The 21,921-nt window shown below is 27.9% G+C and overlaps 2 protein-coding genes across 2 annotated transcripts in view; both read right to left on the reverse strand.

The window, feature by feature from the left end:
- Window positions 1-21,921, reverse strand: part of LOC132935731 (uncharacterized) — a 165,753-nt gene that overhangs the window by 101,218 nt on the left and 42,614 nt on the right. The gene's annotated exons all lie outside the window — the stretch shown is intronic.
- LOC132933971 (uncharacterized) lies at window positions 9,276-10,517 on the reverse strand (the record flags this gene model as incomplete). Its single annotated transcript, XM_061000244.1, has 5 exons — window positions 10,473-10,517; window positions 10,242-10,373; window positions 10,056-10,142; window positions 9,804-10,000; window positions 9,276-9,411 (listed from the first exon to the last, which is right to left on the reverse strand). Coding segments are annotated over exons 1-5 (597 nt in total), but the record flags the coding sequence as incomplete, so codon positions are not given.

Consider the following 21,921-nt stretch of genomic DNA (forward strand, 5'->3'; position numbering starts at 1 on the left):
ATAGAAGTAGTTGAAAGACGGTTTCTCAACTCTCACTTTTAGTCACTACTATAATATAAGCTGTTTTCTTTTTTTTTGTTAAGTTATGATCAAGTAACAATAATACGTTATAATTACACCACGTCCACAGTATAGAAGATAACTGATGTACCATACTATCATAGATTTACATAGATAAGATAGAACATCGGGCTTATCATTCATCAATAATATTGATAATTATTACCTAACCTCAAAAATCTTTAATAGTCAATCTCTTTCATGATAATTACTATAGATACCGTTATCTAGTAGTTGTTGCACGATACCTTGTTTTTATCAATGTTAAAATACTATAGCTGATTATAAATATTTGTTATAGATAACGTGATTGTTGTATTACACGTGTAATATTATCTTACGTAAAATGTTTTAATATAAAAAATTTTTTTTATTATATTAAAATATTCAATAATGTTTAATGACTGTATAAAATATATCCTAAAACGTATATTATACACATATATAAATTTAAATTATTTTTTCTATAATGTTTTTTTTATTGCTTTTACGTTAAGATTATTCGAAAGCTGCTGTCGCACGTTGATAGTAAACACGTAGTTGCTTTCGTGACAACGTAATGTTACCGTACGAACTCTACGATAGTTACAATCGCCCTATCTACTATTAACTAACATATAAATTATCACGTTTTTTTCTATTATCGTGTGACGTAGCTTCACTAGCAACTAAAATTTTATTTTTTATGATATAAATGCTATATTGTCTAATTTTTAAAGTTTTTTTATTTAGCTTTGAATAATATAATTAGTTATTATTATATATACGTATATACGTACATTCGTTGTTTTATAAATAATCGCTTTAATAATTAGATTTATATAATATTTTATATTTTATACTAATGTATTTAGTCAAAAATTACAGATAATGAATTTTTGGCATTCATATGATTTTTGTAATGAACAAATTCAATATTATGGAGAACAAATTGTAACCTTAACGAAGATGATTGATGAAAATAAGATTAAAGAAAGATATGAATATAAAGATCTCAAAAAAAAAATTAAAAACCTGAAATTCATTATTTATTTAAGTAGAACAAACTCTAACCCAAATTTTTCTTATATAAAAGATTTAAACGCAAAATTAGTTTTATTAAGAGAAGAAAAAATGGATATATGTAAAAAATATAGTGATTTATATGTTACAAATTTTCGTAAGCGAGAACACTGTTTCGGTAAAAGGTTAGATTTTATTACAACAGCAGAATCTAAGCGTGAAAGATTTAGATCAGGTTAAAATTTTTTTTTTTAAATTTGTTATGAATAATTAGTAATAATATTATAAGTTTATATTTATGTATATAGGTATTCAATGTAATTTTCTTTTTTTATAGTTTATAATATAGTATTGTTTTTTTTCATTTACGTTATTATTAAATTATTTGTTAATTTCTGCAAACTAAATATAATCATTGAAAACTATAATTTATACACGATCTACCATCATAGTTAATTTTTATTTTGATATAAATGCTTATATTATACTTGGTTTCATAAAATAATATAAGCATTTATATGTGAACTAACCTAATAAAGAAACATTTATATAAATATATATATATATATATATAGGTCAGTCAGAGTGATTAATCATTACGCCAGAAAAATCGTAAGAGCTGATGAGGCCTGTGACAACGAACAAATATATGAATGTGTATACAAACTTTCGAAACTACCGATGACTATAGAACTTTTAGAAGCCACTGGAATTGGTCTAGTGGTCAACAAATTAAGAAGTAGAGGCGGAGTCGTAGGGAAATTAGCAGAAAGAGTAGTCCTTACTTGGAAATATGTTGTAAAAACAGAAATATTATTATTTTCTCAAGGAGAACCATAGCTTTTAAGTGTTAAACATGTTAGTAAATTATGATTAACACAATTTTTTCTTATATAAAAGAGTTAAATATAAAATAAAATAATAAATTATTATTATTATTGTACATTATTTTATTTCTATTCAATTTTTCTAGAATAAAAAAAAACAAAAAAAAAAAAATGGAGTCGTCACTTATCTTGGAAAAAATCAACTCCATATTACAACAACGTGACGAAAACAACCTCGGCATGGATGAAATCAAAGTCACTTTCAGAAAAAACTTGAGAGAAATAAATATAAAGATTCTGAAAGCGAGATTGAAAACGACAAGACAAGAGCAATATTAGAAGAAGAAAAACAAATGATGATAAATAATTATAAAAATTCAAATTATACAGCGTTTCTTTGTGAAAAAAATATACAGAAAGGTCTTAGTGAGTTGTATGAACAATTAGACAAATATTGATAATATTCAGTTTTTTCAAAAAATAAAATTTGTTTTTACAAATAAATTATTTTGTTATTATTTATTATTTTATATTATAAAAATATATCGAATGATATTGTAATAAATTATAAAATATATCATTCCTGTGTATATAATATCTGTTGAAGAATAATAAATGTTTTATATCATCAATTCTGGATAAGTTTGATAATCGTTCAAATAAAACTAATGTAATAAAAATGTTAGGAAAAGTGGTTTAGATTTAAAAAAACGTATCAATTAACAGTTAGTTTTGAAATTCTATGTAATTTTCAGAATCATGAACTCAGAAATAAACGTAGTTAAAAGCAGAATTCTAGAAGTAGAACAGCAGGTGCGTGACAATAAACGCTATTGTATCGAGAAACGGAAAGCATTTCAAAAAGTATTTACAAAAATTAATGATTGTATTAAGAAAAAAACAGTTTTTAAAAATAAATTGATAAATGAACATAATAGTTTCGAAAAATATTCAAGTGAATGTAAAGCAGATCTTCAGTGCCGGTTAACAGAACTAAACAATCGGTTAAGAGAATTAGAATCTGAGTAATTTCTTATTATATTAACCAATTCTTTTTTTCTTTGTAATAATTTAGAATTAATACTTTTATTATATTTTGAAAACAATATTCTGAATTGCTTGCATAAGATTTAAAAAAAAAAGAAGTTGATGTTATAATAAATTTACAATATTATTGAATCCGCCGGGTACTAAAAATATTATCAAGTATGCCCGGACACCAGATATACTTCGCGCGCACCACTAATCACCTACCGACTCTTGTACACTATGACCTATGGTGTGTTTGTGTGTGAGTAACTCAGTCGGCAGCGGTCGGGATCGCCTCACGAATACCGACGAGCTACGTAATATGAATGCGGTGTGTATGTGTGTATTTGTGTGAGTGTGTGCTTAAAAGAAAACTAATAATAAAAGGTAACACGTTTCAAGTAAATAATTAGTTGCTGTATAATTCACGATATCAATAATAATGTAGCTATATTAGAATCACAGCAACACAATAATATAGTTTATAAAAAAAGTATAATATAAATAATTAATCGGTGGCCCTTACGACCAAGATAAAATATAATATTTATACGGCCCTTCCGGCACGATAATAATTAATATGACAAAGATATAATGATAAAATAACTCACAGTTGTGGAGCGCAGTCTGGCCAGCTGGTCCTAGCTATATAATGAAAATAAAGTTTCACACACACACAAGATAAAAAAATATAATAACAATAATAATTTTGGCGATTCGCGCCTTGACAACAACATAATACTAATTTACGTGGCGATTTGCGCCTTGACAATAATATAATAATAGTTTACGTGGCGATTTGCGCCTACAATAATATAATAACAGTTTACGTGGCGATTTGCGCCTACAATAATATAATACACTGGCAATTCGTGCCGACAAAAAACAACTATAATTTAATTTGTAAAAACGGCGATTTGTGCACGTAATAATGGCTGTTTCGATTACACTACGAAAAACCGTACTGGTTCATTTGCGGCGGCCTATGTGACCGATACCGCGTCGTGGCCTAATCTACATAAAATATAATCTCTAGAACAATATAAAAATAAAAATAAACAATGCTCAGGTGTGCGTGCGAGTGTGTATGTGAGCCGGACGGTGGAGGGATATATGGCGATACGGTGGCGACAATTAACAATTAAATTTAACGCATTATCTGGCGTCGACAATTATGATTGCTTTTACCTATGTTTTTTTTTATTTAATCAATTTTTTCAGTTTCATAATGAAAAGAAAAACGGTTACAAAACAAGAGCGGATGTCATCTTCTGATGAAGGTTTATTTGAAATCGAGAGATTTAAGAAATGTTCAAAAACATTTTTGATTAAGAATACTTTACATTTTATAGACTACACGCTTTTTTTTAACTATGTTAGAGATAAATTAATTTTAAAGTTAAAAGAATCATGTTTACAATCATCTATAAAATTTAATTTACATGTGGATAGCGTATACGAAAGAATACTCACTCAAGAAGTTCGGGACATAGCTTTCAAAACTTCTAATACACTTGCGTGTAATTCATCCAATTTCAATAAATTACTAAATGGAATGTTCAATAAATTATTATCTGAACAAGACCAGTTTTTAGCGAAAGGATCTGGGTGGTCCCTTAAAACTATAGATGTATTACAATTGAAAATTAATACAGTGAATCCTCTCAGAGGAGGAACGTATCTAGATCTACCTGAATATATAAAAGAAAAGAGCAATTATAAATGTAAAAAATAACGATGGTAAATGTTTTAAATATTCAATACTATCTAAGTTTGATAATCGATCGAATAAAACTTATTTGAATAAGAAATATTTTAAAATGTTAAAGTGCTATTTTCTGCGGAAGCACTAGATTTAGTTACACGAAAAGGAGTCTTCCCTTATGAATATGTCGATAATTGGAGTAAATTAGATGATACATTTCTGCCATCAAAGCTAGAATTTTATAACTCTTTAACAGACGAGAAAATTAGTGATGAAGATTATATACATGCTAAAAATGTATGGCATACATTTGATATAAAGACTTTAGGTGAATATAGCGATCTTTATTTAAAAACTGATGTTAGCATACTAGCCGATGTGTTCGAAAATTTTAGAGACTTATGTTTATCTACGCTCGAACTAGATCCTGCTCATTATATGACTGCTCCCGGGTTTGCTTTTGACTGTATGCTGAAGTATACCAAGGTCAAATTATCAAGGTTAAAGGAGTATAACATGTTGCTTTTCTTCGAAAAATCAATTAGAGGCGGGATATGCCAATCAACCAAAAGATATGTTAAGGCAAACATACCAAATATCGAAGGATTGGACTATAATGCAAATGAACCGATCACATGGATTACATATCTCGATTGTGTGAATTTGTATGGGAAGTCTATGTTAACAGAATTACCTTTTAAAGATTTTGAATGGGTTGACGATCTCAACATAGATGTAACTAAAATTGCTGATGATTCAGAAGTCGGATATATATTAGAAGTTGATATTGAGTATCCTAAACATCTACATAATTATCATAATGATTTCCCGTTTTTACCGTTTAACGAATGTCCACCAAATTCGAAAGTTGTGAAATTGTTAACTACTTTATCACCGAAAAAAAACTATATTGTACATTACAAAAATTTAAAACAAGAAATTTCTCACGGTCTTAAAGTAGTAAAAATTCATCGAGCTATCCGTTTTTCTCAAAGTAAATGGATGGCATCATACATATAATTATGTACATCTATGAGAGTACAAGCTAAAAACGAGTTTGAGAAGGATTTCTGGAAGTTGCTAATTAATAGCGTTTTTGGTAAATGTATGGAGAATGTTCGAACAAGAACTTCTATAAAACTGGTTTCTTCAGAACAAAAAGCAAGGAAATTAATGGCGAAAACTAGTTTTAAAGACAGAACTATATATTCTAAGAATCTCATGGCCATTCATCAGCATAAGGAAACAATTAAATTCGACAAGGCAATTTATGTAGGATTTGCAATTTTAGACGTTTCGAAAACATTTATGTATGACTTCCATTATAATGTAATGAAGAAAAGGTATGGTACTAAAATTAGTTCTTTATATTCGGATACTGATTCCCTGATATATGCTATCCAAACAACAAATTTTTTTGACGATTTAAAAAATAGTTTATTACCATATTTTGACACATCTAATTATCCTAAAGACCATTGTTGCTTTAGTGAAATTCATAAAAATCAACCAGGGTTCTTTAAAGATGAAATGGAAGGAATTATAATTAAAGAATTCGTTTCATTAAGACCGAAATTATATGCTTATAAAACTATAGATGGCGCTGAGAAAAAAAAAGCAAAAGGCGTAAAGAAATATATAATTAAAAATCACACGCAATTTAACAATTATATGAATATACTAAACGCTTTTATAAACCATAAAACTCTCAAGGATGAACAAACTCATAGAAAAATGAATTTTATCCAATCAAATAAACATGTTGTTCATTCGAAAACAATGAGCAAACTTGTTCTAAGTGCAAACGATGATAGACGTTATATAATGGATGACGGGATAAATACTTTAGCTTATGGTCACTATAAACTTAATGACTCAGTTTAAAAGCGTTATCTAGCGGAACAAAATACAGCAGTATTATTATTTTCATTGATTTATTTACCACTAGATGACGCTTTTTGTTTTTATCGATTGTAGATATATATATATATTATATATATATAGTTTTCAAAACAGACTAATGAGGATCAGGAGATTATGTGAAATAATTAATTCAACTTAATAAAAAAAACTGATATTTTATTTTATTAAAAAATAAATAAATAAATAAATAAATAAATATTATACATAAAAAAACATTATTTTAAAATATCTGATGATGTTATCCATGAATTTTGACTTGAATCAAAACCTAACCATTTAACAAACATTTTATTCCCAACTTTTTTTACAATATGTTCAATGAGAATGGTATTTGGAAAATCAGTTAATTTAATTTCCTGTTCATAAAAACCACCTAAAATTATACTGCCTGATTCATCCTTTAGTTGATAAGTTACTGGATTTGTCTGTAAAACTTTTCAAACTGTAAATATTTCCGTTGTCCAATTTGGTGTATATCCTTTAGTAAATATATGAGTAGGTAGTATTTGTAGGTTCTATCCCAGTTTTTACAATTACAGGGAGATTTAAAAACGGTTATCCACGACTTTCCCCCTTGAACGATCAGATTTGTGGGTGCTTACTATCCCAGTTTTTTACTGTTACAGGGAGATTTAAAAACGGTTATCCACGACTTTCCCCCTTGAACGATCAGATTTGTGGGTGCTTACTATCCCAGTTTTTTACTGTTACAGGGAGATTTAAAAACGGTTATCCACGACTTTCCCCCTTGAACGATCCGATTTGCGGGTGCTTACTATCCAAGTTTTTTACTGTTTACTTTTTTATTTTAACTTATATACCCAAATAGTAATTAAATAACTTGTAGACTCATGGCCTAGTGGGCTAAGGCGTTGAGTGTAGAGTTTGATAAATTTGAATTTAGGGTAAGTATGTATGTTAATACTACACCCAGTATCATAGTCCACTAGGCTATGAGTCTACATTTTTTTTGTTTTTTTTCTGTTTTTTTATTCATAAACTGCAATTTTTAATTTTATAATAAATTATGTTTCAATTTTCGGGTTATTATATTTTGTAATAACTGTTTATAATATTATATTATAATAACGCACAGCTTAATCTGTATCAGTTTATTAGTAACCGTTATTATTTACAATGGACTTATTAAAAGAAATTGAAAGAGTCATTTCAGAAAATGGGTATAATTCATCCATCACATTTTTATTTCAAGGAATTAGCTGAATTTTATACATTAATATCAAAATTAAAAAGCTATGCTATTAAATGCGGAACAGAAAAAAAACAATAATCATTTTACTTTATGTGCGTGGTCAAATCAAAATTGTGATTGCGGACCTGATACATGTTTGTGCATTGTTATCAATTATTATCTGTTTATTGATCTAAAAAATATTGATCAATAAACAAAAATCATTAGTTAAATAATCACTTTTAACTTTCGTAATGTGATTAAACTGTTATCCAATGCACTATATTTGACTTTTTTTAGATTTGATTTTAGTTGTGTTTTTACAGTGTAGTAGTGTTGACTATGCTGTATTTTATTTATTTGTTTAAGTACTAATAATTAAATTAAAACTGGAACATATATTTCAATCGATAAAAAATCAATCAATAGGTACGTCAACTCTGTCAAACATTGAAGATACATAGAAGATCCACTAGTGTGAAATATAAGCCAAAATATTATCATCTTGAATTCAATAATTAAATCGATACTGCACACATAATGGACGCCGTAGTAGTTAAATCAATATTCAGCATACATCAACAGAATAAAAAAAACATTTATATTGGATACCTTGTTGATCAACCTTTATCTGTTATTATTTTATTCATGTGTAACGTAACTAAACGATATCTAATACTAAATGTATTTCAATGGAATAAGTTTATAACTGATGATATTTTTAATATAATTGTTCGTTCTTTATCCACTGTTCAACATTCTAAACGGTTACATTTAGATAATAATTTTTATTATAAAATATGTGCAAAATCTGAATCAGTTAGTTTATATCATAATAATAACAGAATCACATTATCCAGTGATAATTTAAATCGATTGAAATTATTGGAATCATGTATAAATGCAAATATCATAGTGTTATATAAATTAGTGATGTATCAAACTGTTGTCAATAATGCATGTATAATTATCAAGTTTAATATTTTATATTTATCACCTGATTGTATTAGAAATGATTTTATCAGTACATATATTAAAGATTATAATTTCAAAATGGATGACTTGAAGGATGAAGAGAGGTCATTTTTACTTGAATTACAACAAATCCATCACGGAACGTTTGCAGACATTATACTAAAGCCTGATATAACCAACCAATAAAACCAAAATAATCATGATATACGGCAAGCTTACTATATAATAATTAGATTATACCTTCATAATAAACATTATTGATATGTATTACATTTTGTCAAATGCATACCTTTATTTAATAATAAATGATAATAATATAATTAATATATTATATATTATAAATAATCTTAAATGTTAACTGGGCAAAATAAACCAAAATATTTTTCCATAATATAATCATATTGTATAAATTACTGAATTAATTGTCAGCTTTCTAAAATAAAATTGAACACAAATATTTTAACCGTTTGGTAATAAATAAAAAATGTACAAATATTAGTGGCGGGGTTCCATTTGGTGAAACTATAATAATATAAACATATAGTTATTATTTATAAGATTCAATTTTTTTGTTGTTGTTACACATAAATTTATCCATTAATAAATCTTGCAAATTATTAAATGCTGTTATTATTGTATTGTCAGCTTTATCTTTTTCGTTCAGCATAGTTTTTGCGTTGAACGTTGAGGTTTTCCATCTATTTAAAAAATAATGATTGTATATTATAAATGAGTATATTTCCATATTATCATAAATATTTTATCAAATAAACTAGATGACACAATTGTTGAGCAGTTAAATATTTTACATACTGTGTGAATATTATTAATATCAACGACGAAACATCATTATACCTATATTCACAAAATTGTTTGGTTGTAAGTATCGTGTCTATTTAGGTTATAAAATAGTACTACGCAAATGGTATAATAGTCTATTTAGGTTATAAAATAGTACTATGGAAATGGCATTATATGTTTCTCAAATAATTTACAAATATTGTACTTAATTATTTTTTTTCTTATTCATTTTAATGATACCTAGTGTAAATCTTAATATATTCTGTTTATACAAAATAATAATAGTTACCTGTCTTTTGACTCTACTTTTTCCATGTCCGAAGTTTTGTATTTTTGAATAACCAAATAATCACTTGCTGTTTTCATTTCGGGTATTTTGATACAAAAATTTCCACCATCTGATTTTTTTACGCGTATGCAGTTTTCATTGACCATAGTTGTTAAACCATTATATTCTTGTTCCAGTTTTAATAAATGCGACTGAAACTAAAATCAATATTAATTGATAAATATATTATTATTAAAATAAACAAAATTTTACTTTCTGTTTTTTTGGTTTAGGTTTTATTACGGTTTCAGGTTTTTTAGAATTCTGCATTTGCCCATTTTTCCGATGATTATAAAGTTCCTAAATTTATATACTCATGTTTTTAACATATTGATGTGTAATGTAAGGAAATCAAGAAAAAAGTTTATAATATAATAATAATAATACCGGTGTACATACATCAATTTCTTCATCATCTGAATTTTGATCGCTTGTGTTGACCATTATTAATTTCTGTTTTTTTGGTTTAGCTTTCATAGTGATTTTTGGTTTTTTTTGCATTTGCACATTTTTTCGATATGAATAATGATCCTAAATTTAAATGATTATGTTTTAAACTTAATGTTAATAAATGGTGTTAAATTAAAGTATATTAATAATATATTATAATTATTATAATAATGTACTTACATTGATTTCTTCATCGGCTGAATTTTGTACACTCATGTCGGACATTATTACTATGCACTCGTATTGTTTAAAATTAACTGATGAAATTCACATTCGGTCTCTTTATTTTATATAAACTAATAACTATGATATATAGTAATAGTCATGCCAATGTCTATCACACACGGTGTTGGTTATAAATAAAAACTGATATACACCTTGTTTTTAACGATCAACAAATTTATTAAAAGATATTTGACATTGACAACATACCAGTATAAAATTGTATATTTTATTTGCTTACCATATGACGTATTGCCTAAAAATCGTTTTATGTATCCATCACTTATACGCACTGCCCTATTTTTATTTTTAGTATATTGTACGTCAATGATTATAATTTAAATTTGACCCTCATTTTTATTTTTACTATTTCGTGGGTCAATGATTATAGTAAAAATAGTGCCGTGTGAATAAGTGATGGATATATCAAACGATTTTTGGCATACAGTTTATAATCTGCTTTTCCATGTTACTTATAAATAGGGGGGTTCATTAGATAAATAATAATAATACTCAACAAGCTGGTAAGCAAGAACGTCGCATGCAGCGAGCAGAATATTTCATTGTAAGTTAATTAATTATAAAATTTTAATTTTTAAAATATAATCATTTTATTAATTTTTAGCAGAGATGATATCTGACGACAACCTCAATAATGTAAATAGTCATATACCGCCGATCACAATACAACATATTGCAAAATATCCATTTACTCACAGTGAACGTGAAGTTTATGAATATTTTCGGCAGTTGCATTCAGCTTTTGTCGTGAGGGAAGTTCGATATTCATTTGATAATAATATTATCGATATATTTTGCTCATTTGAATGTGCCAATTATATAAATCAGGCGTATTTTGAGTCAAATCTTAGAAATTTAAGTTTCAAAGCGTACCATGTTATGTTCAAGGATATAAATGTGCTACAAATGTATTGCCAAAGACGAAGGTGTTTGGCATGTCGAAAATACACCACTGTCTGTGACAACCGTAATTTATATGCTGAACCCGAAGAGGATTATGTAATTCAAGTGTTTCCAATAATCAATTACACCGACAATCTACTTCAATCAACAGTTCATGCATAAGTGATATTTTATTATATTTTATTTTAATACGGATTTTAATTAATTGTTAAGAATGCCAAAATTTAACCGCATTAAAAAAATTACCCGATTAAACACCACTGGGCAAAATTTAGTAGAAATTGAGAAATTTAAAAATAATCGGTCAAACACTTTTTATTATAAAAACAACGAAAACCTTATTGACTTATTGACATTTTTAAATTCTACTTCTTCTTCATTAAAATCAAAACTAAAAGAATTATGTTCCTCATCCACATATAAATTTAATTTATTTGTAGACTTAGTATATGAAAATTTAATTACGGGGGAAGTTCGGGATGTTGCATTTAAAACAACAAATGTTTTATGTTATTTTACTTCAAATTTTTCTACCCTTTTTAAAAACATGTTCGATAAATTATTAAATGAACAAGAGTCATTTCTGTTGAAGGGTTCTTCTTGGAGGCAAATAAGTTTAGATGGTCTCCAATTAAGAACAAATAAAGTAAATTTACTAGGGGGTTCCTCATTTATAAAATTACCCCCATCAATTTATAGTAAAAATGCAATAATAAACGTAATGAATTATGACAACAGATGTTTTAAATATGCAATTTTATCAAAATTTAATGAAAAAAAAAATAAAAATAATTTTAGTATAAAATATTTTAATTTTTTGGAAAAAAAAAGTGGGCTTAATTTTAATTGTATTGATTACCCTACACCAATTAATCAAATAAAAAAATTTGAAAAAATTAATAACCTATCCGTTAATGTTTATAGTTGTAATGATAAAAATCAAATTTACCCACTTCACATAAATAATATCGAAAAATCCGATCATTATGATTTGTTTTTTTTCTCAAATGTACCAACAACACATTATTGTTACATAAGTAATTTCTCACGACTGATTAGATCACAAAGAACAAAACACGAAAGTAAAATAATTATTTGCAAGCGATGTTTTACGACTTTTAATGTTAAACCAAATAAAAACAAGCCATGGGGGCAGCATGGTCTTGATGGGCATAAAGTAATCTGTCAAAAACATAAACTTTGTAAGCCTGTAATGCTTGATCCACATGATGACAAATTTATATATTTTAATAAATATAATCGGGCCGACCGAATTCCTATTGTAATTTATGCCGATTTTGAATGCTTTTTAAAACCCGCTAATAATATCATAACGGACAATACTAAAAACACCCATTATCATAAGCCCATGAGTTATGGGCTATATGTTAAAATTGATTACAGCATCGTTCCAAAAAAATTAGTAAAACAATTTCAAATTCCTAAAAATCCAATAATTTATAGAGGCAAAAATGCATCAAAGCATTTTATGTTAACTATAATTGATATTTCTACCAAAATTTATTATCTATATAATACTAATAAATCAATGCATAAATTATCAAAAAAGGAAGAAGGTCAATATATTAATTCGAAAAAATGTGAACTATGTTTGAGATCATTTAATAATGAAACCGTATTTAAAGTTAGAGACCACTCACATCTTACAGGGAAATATTTGAGAGCTTTATGCTTAAATTGTAATTTTTCGGCACAAAACCCCTCATTTGTACCAGTATATTTCCATAATTTATCGTATGACGGTCATTTTATTGTACGCACCTTAGGCTGTAATGATAATGACATACGCATTATTCCAAACTCGGGTGAAAAATATTTGACATTTAGTAAGCAAATTTTTGATAAATTTTATGTGAAATTTGTAGACACTTTTATGTTCATGTCAGAATCACTCTCTAATTTAGCCACTAATTTGGCCGAAGATAAAACAAGATTCCGTGAAATTATTCATCATTTTCCTTTAGAAAACATTGATTTAGTTATAAGGAAAGGCGTATTTCCGTATGAGTATGTAGACTGCAACTCAAAACTTAAAGATACCTCATTACCGCCTAGAATTAAATTTTATAATTCGTTAACAGATGATCATATTTCAAAAAAAGATTACATGCATGCATGCAATGTTTGGGAGAAATTTAATATAAAAACATTAGGTGAGTATAGTGATTTATATTTATTAACGGACATATTGATTCTGGCTGATGTATTTGAAAATTTTAGAGATATTTGTTTGAAAACTTTTAATTTAGACGCCTCTTATTATTTGACAGCACCTGGTTTTGCGTTTGACGCAATGTTAAGTTTTACTGGAGTTAAACTTGAGAGATTAACAGATTATTTGATGTTACTCATGATGGAAAATGGAATAAGAGGGGGAGGGGTATGCCAATCTGTAAGACGCTATGCCAGAGCTAATCTACCAGATGTTAATGGAATTAATTATAACAAAAAAAAACCACACATTTATTTGGCGTATTTTGATTGTGTAAATTTATACGGCAAATCAATGCTTGCAAGTTTACCATACAAAAATTTTGAATGGTATAATGATTTGACATTAGACGTTACTACCATAGATGACGATGCACCTATTGGTTATATACTGGAAGTGGATGTGGATTACCCCGAAAAATTACATGATATTCATAGCGATTTACCCTTTTTGCCACACAATAGCTGTCCACCTAATTCTAAGATTACTAAACTGCTAACAACTTTAAATAATAAATTAAATTATGTCGTTCATTATAGATTGTTAAAGCAGGCGATTCACAACGGATTAAAAGTTGTAAAAGTTCATAAAATAATTAAGTTTGATCAATCAAAATGGTTAGCCCCCTATGTCGATAAATGTACTAGTATGAGGGTCTTGGCAAAAAACAAGTTTGAATATGAATTTTGGAAATTACTCGTGAATAGTGTCTATGGGAAATGTATGGAGAATCCGCGTAAAAGATTGGATATAAAGTTGGTATCAGATGATCGAAAAGCTCATAGGCTAATGAGAAAACCTAATTTCATAGATAGAACCATATATAGCAATGAGTTAATGTCTTTACATTTTCAAAAAGAAAAGATTAAATTTGATAAACCAATCTACGTTGGATTTTCTATTTTAGATATATCAAAAACCTATATTTATAATTTCCATTATGACGTAATGAAAAATAAATATGGGAAAAAAATATCCCTATTATACACTGATACCGATTCATTAATATATCGTATTAAAACAAATAATTATTTCAATGATTTAAAATTTGATTTATTGTGTCACTTTGATACTTCTAATTTTCCAATTAGCCACTTTTGTTACAGCGATAAACATAAGAACACCCCAGGGTATTTTAAAGATGAATTGAAGAGTGAAATTATGACACAATTTGTAACGCTAAGACCCAAATTATATGCTTATACAGTAAGTGGTATTGAATATAAAAAGGCAAAAGGTGTAAAAAAGTATGTTAGAGACAAGTATATGACGGTCAATCATTATTTAGATATTTTATCAAAGTTCAGTATACAAAATTCCCAACATTTGGATGCACAAAATGGGGAATCTAGTCAAATTAGTGCATACTGTGATATTAACTCAATACAGGCAACAAAACATAATGTTTATTCTAAAACAACCAGAAAAATAGTATTGAGTGCAAATGATGATAAACGTGTCATATTAAAAGATGGTATTTGCACTCTACCATACGGACATTATAAATTAAACTAATTAAATTAATAAAAATATTAAAAATTTAATATTACTAAATATGACATAATATTGTTTATTATTTTGTTTGAAGTTATGGGGGGGGGGGGGGGGTATTCATTGAACATTTTATAAATTGTAAAAATGAAAAATGTATGTAAAACTATGTATATATTTTAATATTCCAACATTGGTCATTAACTTTTATGTATGATTCATTTCTATTTTTTTATTATTAAATAATAATATACATAATTGTATTGTGATTGACTTTAGTCGAGATTCATTATGTTAAATTGTAAGTAATATGATTTATGATACTGTAATTATTATTTAATAATAAATTTTAAAATTGAAATATGGCGGTTCTATGAAGATGATGAAGCAAAATGTATATAATTTTACTTTTTATTTATCCTATTATATTAAATATATAAGACTATTTATGTTTATATACTATACTTATATTGAATTATTTAAAAAATGTAATAATTGGTAAATATTATTATACTTTTGTTAATATCGTTATTCTATATTGTAAATTGAACATTGACCTTGTAAATATTAAATAAAATTAAATAAATAATATATAGAATAATGATACATTTTATACTTTATCATTCAATTTTGAAATTTAGTGTTATAACTTATAAAATTATGTTTTAATTTTTTGTATAACTAAATCATTTAAAACAATATTGTACTTAACCAATTGTGTAACAAGTTTATCATTTTTATATAAACCTGATCGCTTATTATCCTGTGCTAGTAGTATACATCTGTATGTTTACAGTTCATTGACGTGTTATAACATAATGGTTAAGACTGGATACACATATTACTGAGATTACACACATGTTGTAAACCTATTTATTCATTACACAAAATTATTTAGTGTATATACATAAAATTTTTACACTATGGTCAAAATTATTTTTTATCAAACCTTACTTTAAAACTAAAATAATATTTAATAAAAATATTACAAATTAATAAATACATTTTTTTATTGTAATAAATTAATTCTTAATTATATTTACACAAGTTTTCTTACTTCTCTAGTAAAAGGTATATATTCTACAATTCTATCATGAATTAATAAGCAGTAAGCGGTCACACCTGCGAGCAACTCTGAAGCTTCAATTTCCAATTGAACATCTACTGCTGAAGCAGTGACTGAGTCGTTCTGTTTCGAAGTATCGATGACTATAATTGGCGCGTTTGTCAGAAAAGAAGAAGGACTCAATATAGGGTTACGAATACTTTTTTCATAGTAGGATTCTTGAAACGATGTATACATATTATATAATAAGGTGAAATTATTTTTAGTAAAATCTAAATTCAAATTATTGTACGGATAAGCTATCGAGTTCAGAAATACTTTAACGTTTGTTAAATTACAATGGTCAAATATACTACAATCTTTTGTTATCAAATTTTTGCGTCCTTTTTGTAATTCAATTATGATAAATCGGGGTTTTTCTAATTTTGAAGCAGTTTTCAAATTCCATACAACTTTTTTAGTGGTTCCGAGTTCAGGATATTCAAAAGTTTCAAAAGATCTAAAAGGGATAAATAGACTTTTTTCTTTTTCTATAAGTTTCAATAATTTTAACCTTTCTTCATCGTCAACAGTTATATGTGGAACCATCCAGGCTATTTTATTTAAAACGACTTTACCTTCAGAAGCAGTTACACCAGTTTTTAAACTTAAAGCATTTAAATCGCTATGACTTCGAGTTAATATTAATTCCAATCTAGAATTCACTAATATTCTTTTATAGTCTTCAAACAAACCTAACCAATATTTCAATGGAATGCAAGCACTAAATTCCCCTTTGTCATTTTCCGATTGCGTTGCGTTTTTAAAATTCCAGCCAGCATTTTCATAGCAATTGTAGTTGTCTGGCGTACCAGATAGGTAACCTTTCAACGAGCTAGTGATTCCAAGAACACGTGTGCTATCTACTTCTATCCCATTGATTTCCAATCGTATTTGTTCGAAGAGGTAAGAGTAACCGTTATTAGATAGTTTCACTTTGGTAGCATCGGTAATTGTTCCTTCAAAAAAAATAAAGCTTTCGTGTAGATATGGATAAACATCTGTTTGCTGGATTGATATACGTATTTCATCATTATTATTAAATGATGTTGTATACGGTGCATATGAATGGTATTCAATTTTCGTAATCTTAGAATCCGTTTCGTACTGTGAAGTTATATCCAAAATATCACTTTCAGGCATTCTGCTTTAATTGGTAACCCAGATTTTGTAAAATTTTTTTATTCTTCACCGTCAATTTTTTTATTTTATTTGATGTTACTGGTTGCACTTTAGTCTTATGACTAGTTGTACTGACCCAAAGTTGTGGGTTTATATTGAATTTTAATTCCATCTCAAGACCCGTATCGTCTAATATGTAACACAATTGTCAATGTCTCACCAAAATTGAAAATCGGATTATGATCTTGATCAACTAACTGAACGGTTATCGTATCAATATTTGTTTTATTCAATTTGTAATATATTAAATTTTGGGGTGACTGTACTACTTTCGATCCTGACGTTTCACTAGGGAAAAACTCATAAATTGAATGACTTTGAAGGTGGTTGTTGAATGATCCTTGAGCTATATTACACATTACTTTTATAGAATTAATTGTGTTTAAGTTGACAGCTTTTTCCGATCGATGATGATATGATGTAGATACGAGTCTTTCATAATCTGGCTTATATTCTCGTTTTTCAAAACCCAATACAGGTGCTATGCTATGTAAAATCTCAAAGTGTAGTATTCCATTACATTTTATATTTGCTCTAAAATCGTTAGGATCAACCGAAATGTCAAATGTTAACTGGGTTTTGAATTTTTCATTATAAATATTTATTTGTTCCTTAGCTCGATGCTTAATATCTTTAATTTCATAACATCCCTCTTCCAGTTTAATATAACACCACATACGAGCAGTATCATTATTATTGTGGTCGTCTACTTGTATAGCAAATTTATTATTATCATTGTTGATATTCGGGAATGAATTAAATGTCTGCAAACATAACAAAGCAATTTCTGAGTCTTCGCAAAGGTTTATAGGTGGAAAATAATTTGCAGATAATATGGTTTTGTCCCCGGTTAAACTTAAAGTAACTGACTCGTACATCCTGCTATCTGAGATATAAATTTAATAATGAGACTCGTGACGTTTTATATGTAGAACAACTGTCAATGACTCATTCAAGTTATCGATCGGATTATTGTTTTGATCAACTAACTGCACAGTTATTAAATTAATGGCTGTTTTGTTTAATCTGTAATATATCAAATTTGGTGGTGACTGAACTACTTTCGAGCCAGTTCTCCCACTAGGGAAAAACTCATATATTGAATGACTTTGAAGTCGGTTGTCGAATGACCCATGAGCAATATTACACATTACTTTTATAGAGTTAGTTGTGTTTAAATTAGCAGCTTTTCCCGACCGAAGAGCTTCGTGTATTGGATGATAGGTTTTCTTTGCAAATCCAAAAACAGATGCTATACTGTTTGGAATATTTAACTTTAGTTTTCCATTGCATTTAATGTATGTTCTAAAATCTACGGGATCAATAGATACGTTGAATGTTAGCTGTGTTTTGGATTCATTATTGAAGTGAAATAATTCTTTCTTAATTTTGTTGTTAATATCTTCAATTTCATAACATCCTTCTTCCAAAACAAATATAAACGTTTTTAGTTTATGTGCATGATTTAATGGGGGAATTACATCTATATCCAGCCGGTTATTAGTTGAATTTATGTTTGGAAATAAATTTCGTGTTTTTAAACATAACAAAGCTATTTCCGAATCCTCGTAAACGTTAAGAGACGGAAAATAATTTGTGGATAGTAAAGTTGTGTTTCCAGTCAAACTTAATGTAACGGATTCACCCATTGTAAAAATTCAAGGCATAAATGACCACAGTTAAATGTATTGAAATCTTGATAGTTAGAATAGTTGTATACTATTTTGAACTGCCTGAAATTATGTTGTAATTCAATTGGAGGAGGTAAATCACCAAAGCTATCAAAATATATAACTTTGTCCTTAATTTTATAAAACGCCACCCAATGACTTCCGTCGCCTGAAGATATATCCAAGTTTAATATACCACATTCAATCGCATGAGGTTTTTTAGGTAAGTTATCACGTGAAAAGACACCACGGAAATGATTGATATTCAACTTTCTTACATATTTTATAATATCTTGAGATGAAAGCGGTCTGTCAGGTAGCGTGATCATCAGTCGTTTTTTTTTTTTTTTTTTTTCTTAACTTATTATTGTTTGAATTCAAACCACCACCTTTTTTTCTTTTTGAATTTTGAACCGCATTATACACACTGGCACCCCCGGACATTAAACTACCAAGTGCTGACAATCCCGCAAATATAGGTATTAAGGGGATTACGCCTCCTCTCTGTCCTGGTGTTAAAATCAATCTTTTACCACTATTCTTTTTCTTTGAGGATCTTTTTTTCTTCACAGCTAGCATACCATTGTTTTTTCTAACACGTTTCCGTTTACTTTTACAACCCATACCTAATTTTCTTTTAGCTTTCATCGCGTTTGTTATTGCGTACGCAACAAATTTCTCTTTTCTAGGTGTATCTTTTGCTTTAAATCTTTCCCAAGCTCGATTTTCTAACACTTTATCAGCTTTATGTCTATCGTCTAAATTTTTACTCGCTGCGTACACAATATCGTGATCACGACAAGCAGCATCCAATGGGTTTATTCCTTTATCACCGTGATCTAATCTCTTTTTTAATTTTGTACCAGGACCACAATACTGATAGCCTGGAACATGGGCTTCAACTGGGAGACTATTTATAAGGAAGTTTGCAAATCCTTTCCCAGTCTTACCTGATTGGCACTTTCGAGATGAACACCTCATCTATAACTGATTATCAATTGAAAAATTCTAGAGTATTTATAAGAAAAAAAAAATGGATTTTATCGAACAGAAAGATAAATTAGATGTTATAAATGTGGATGTTCAGATGGTAAAAAAACCATCAAGACACGGTTCATTATTACCTGATACTATACGCGCTATATTAGTCGGTCCCAGTGGATCAGGAAAAACAAATATAATGTATAATTTAATCACACATGCAAACGGGTTAAGATTTGAAAATATTTATTTATACTCTAAAACCTCTAATCAGGAAAAATATGTTTTATTAAAAAAAATAATAGATGATATACAAGGTGCTAATTTTTTCATATTTACAAGCGCTGATAAGGTTATAGAACCGAACTTGACTAAAAAAAATTCTATTATAATTTTTGATGATGTAATATGTGGTCCACAATCTGTAATCAGGGAATACTTCAGCATTGGAAGACATTCAGGTGCTAGCTCTGTATTTTATTTAGCACAAACATATTCTAAAATATCAAAACAATTAGTAAGAGATAACTCAAACTTTTTAATGGTGCTGAAACAAGATGATACAAATTTACGCCATATATTCAACGATCATTCGTCTGCAGATATGGATTTCTCAAAATTTCGGGAAATTTCACATTTATGTTGGAACCACAGTGATTACGGGTTTCTGGTTATCGATAAAACTCGAGAAATGAATGAAGGAAGATATAGATGTAGTTTTCATACGTTTATTAAAATAAAATAAATTTGAATTGTATTATGTTAACATACGTAACATTAATTTCTGATATTATAATTTATAAGCCATTTAATGGGGAACTTTGTAGAAAATTATTGTAAACCTTAATATTATTTTAATAAAATACTTTATAAATATATATATATATATATATATCATAGTACGTAGTTATTAGCCCCATAGTGATATCAGTAGTCATACGATACAGTTATATTGTATTTATTATTTACAATGAATAAAGAAAAAGTTTTGCTGGAAAATTTAATAACATCAAAAAAAAATATTAAACGAAAAATAATGGAAATGAAACGTGGCGTTATAGATTCTGAAAACTATTTCCGTGAGGCATTTAAACCATTGAGTACACATATAGGAAAAAATAATCAATGTAACTCGCACCCAGCTGATCAAAAAAATACGGAAACCTCGTATATTAGTGACGAAGATGACGGTTTATTAAATTCACCATTTGTAAATTTTTTTAATAATCGACAGACAATACAACGTTATGATAAATCCTATGGTATGTATTATGATAAAGCTAGTGATTCGTACAAAATAGGAGATCACACAGTAACTTTTTGTCATGGTAACTTACAGTTGGTTAATAAATACTATAAATGGACTAAAGGACTATGGTCGTTATTATGCGAGAAGGAACCAAAAAATCACACTATAGAAGATATGGAATCTTATTATGATATTTTGAGAACAACACATGTTCATTTAAAACCAGATGGGAAACCCAAAACCTCAAGATACTTTAAATGGATTAATGTTGTAAAACCTCTATACGAACGAATGAAAAATGAGGATCACCAGTTAAACAAAGAAATAGCCAAAATTAATACCCCTAAAACTCCTCGAATTAACTTATTACCATTTAACGAACATATATCTAGGTTGAGCGCTAAACGTAGGAATATTCATAATAATACAACCATGGGAAATGAGCCGTTTGAATTTCAACCAACAGCTAACAGTTCTATGATTTCAGAACCCGTTGTTGAAAAGATGTTTAGTTTTACTTCGACACCGCAGACTAATAATAAAGGTGCTGGTTTATATAAACATAGTCGATA

The sequence above is a fragment of the Metopolophium dirhodum genome, chromosome 1 (genome assembly GCF_019925205.1).
Source record: "Metopolophium dirhodum isolate CAU chromosome 1, ASM1992520v1, whole genome shotgun sequence".
Taxonomy (NCBI): Eukaryota; Metazoa; Arthropoda; class Insecta; order Hemiptera; family Aphididae; genus Metopolophium; species Metopolophium dirhodum.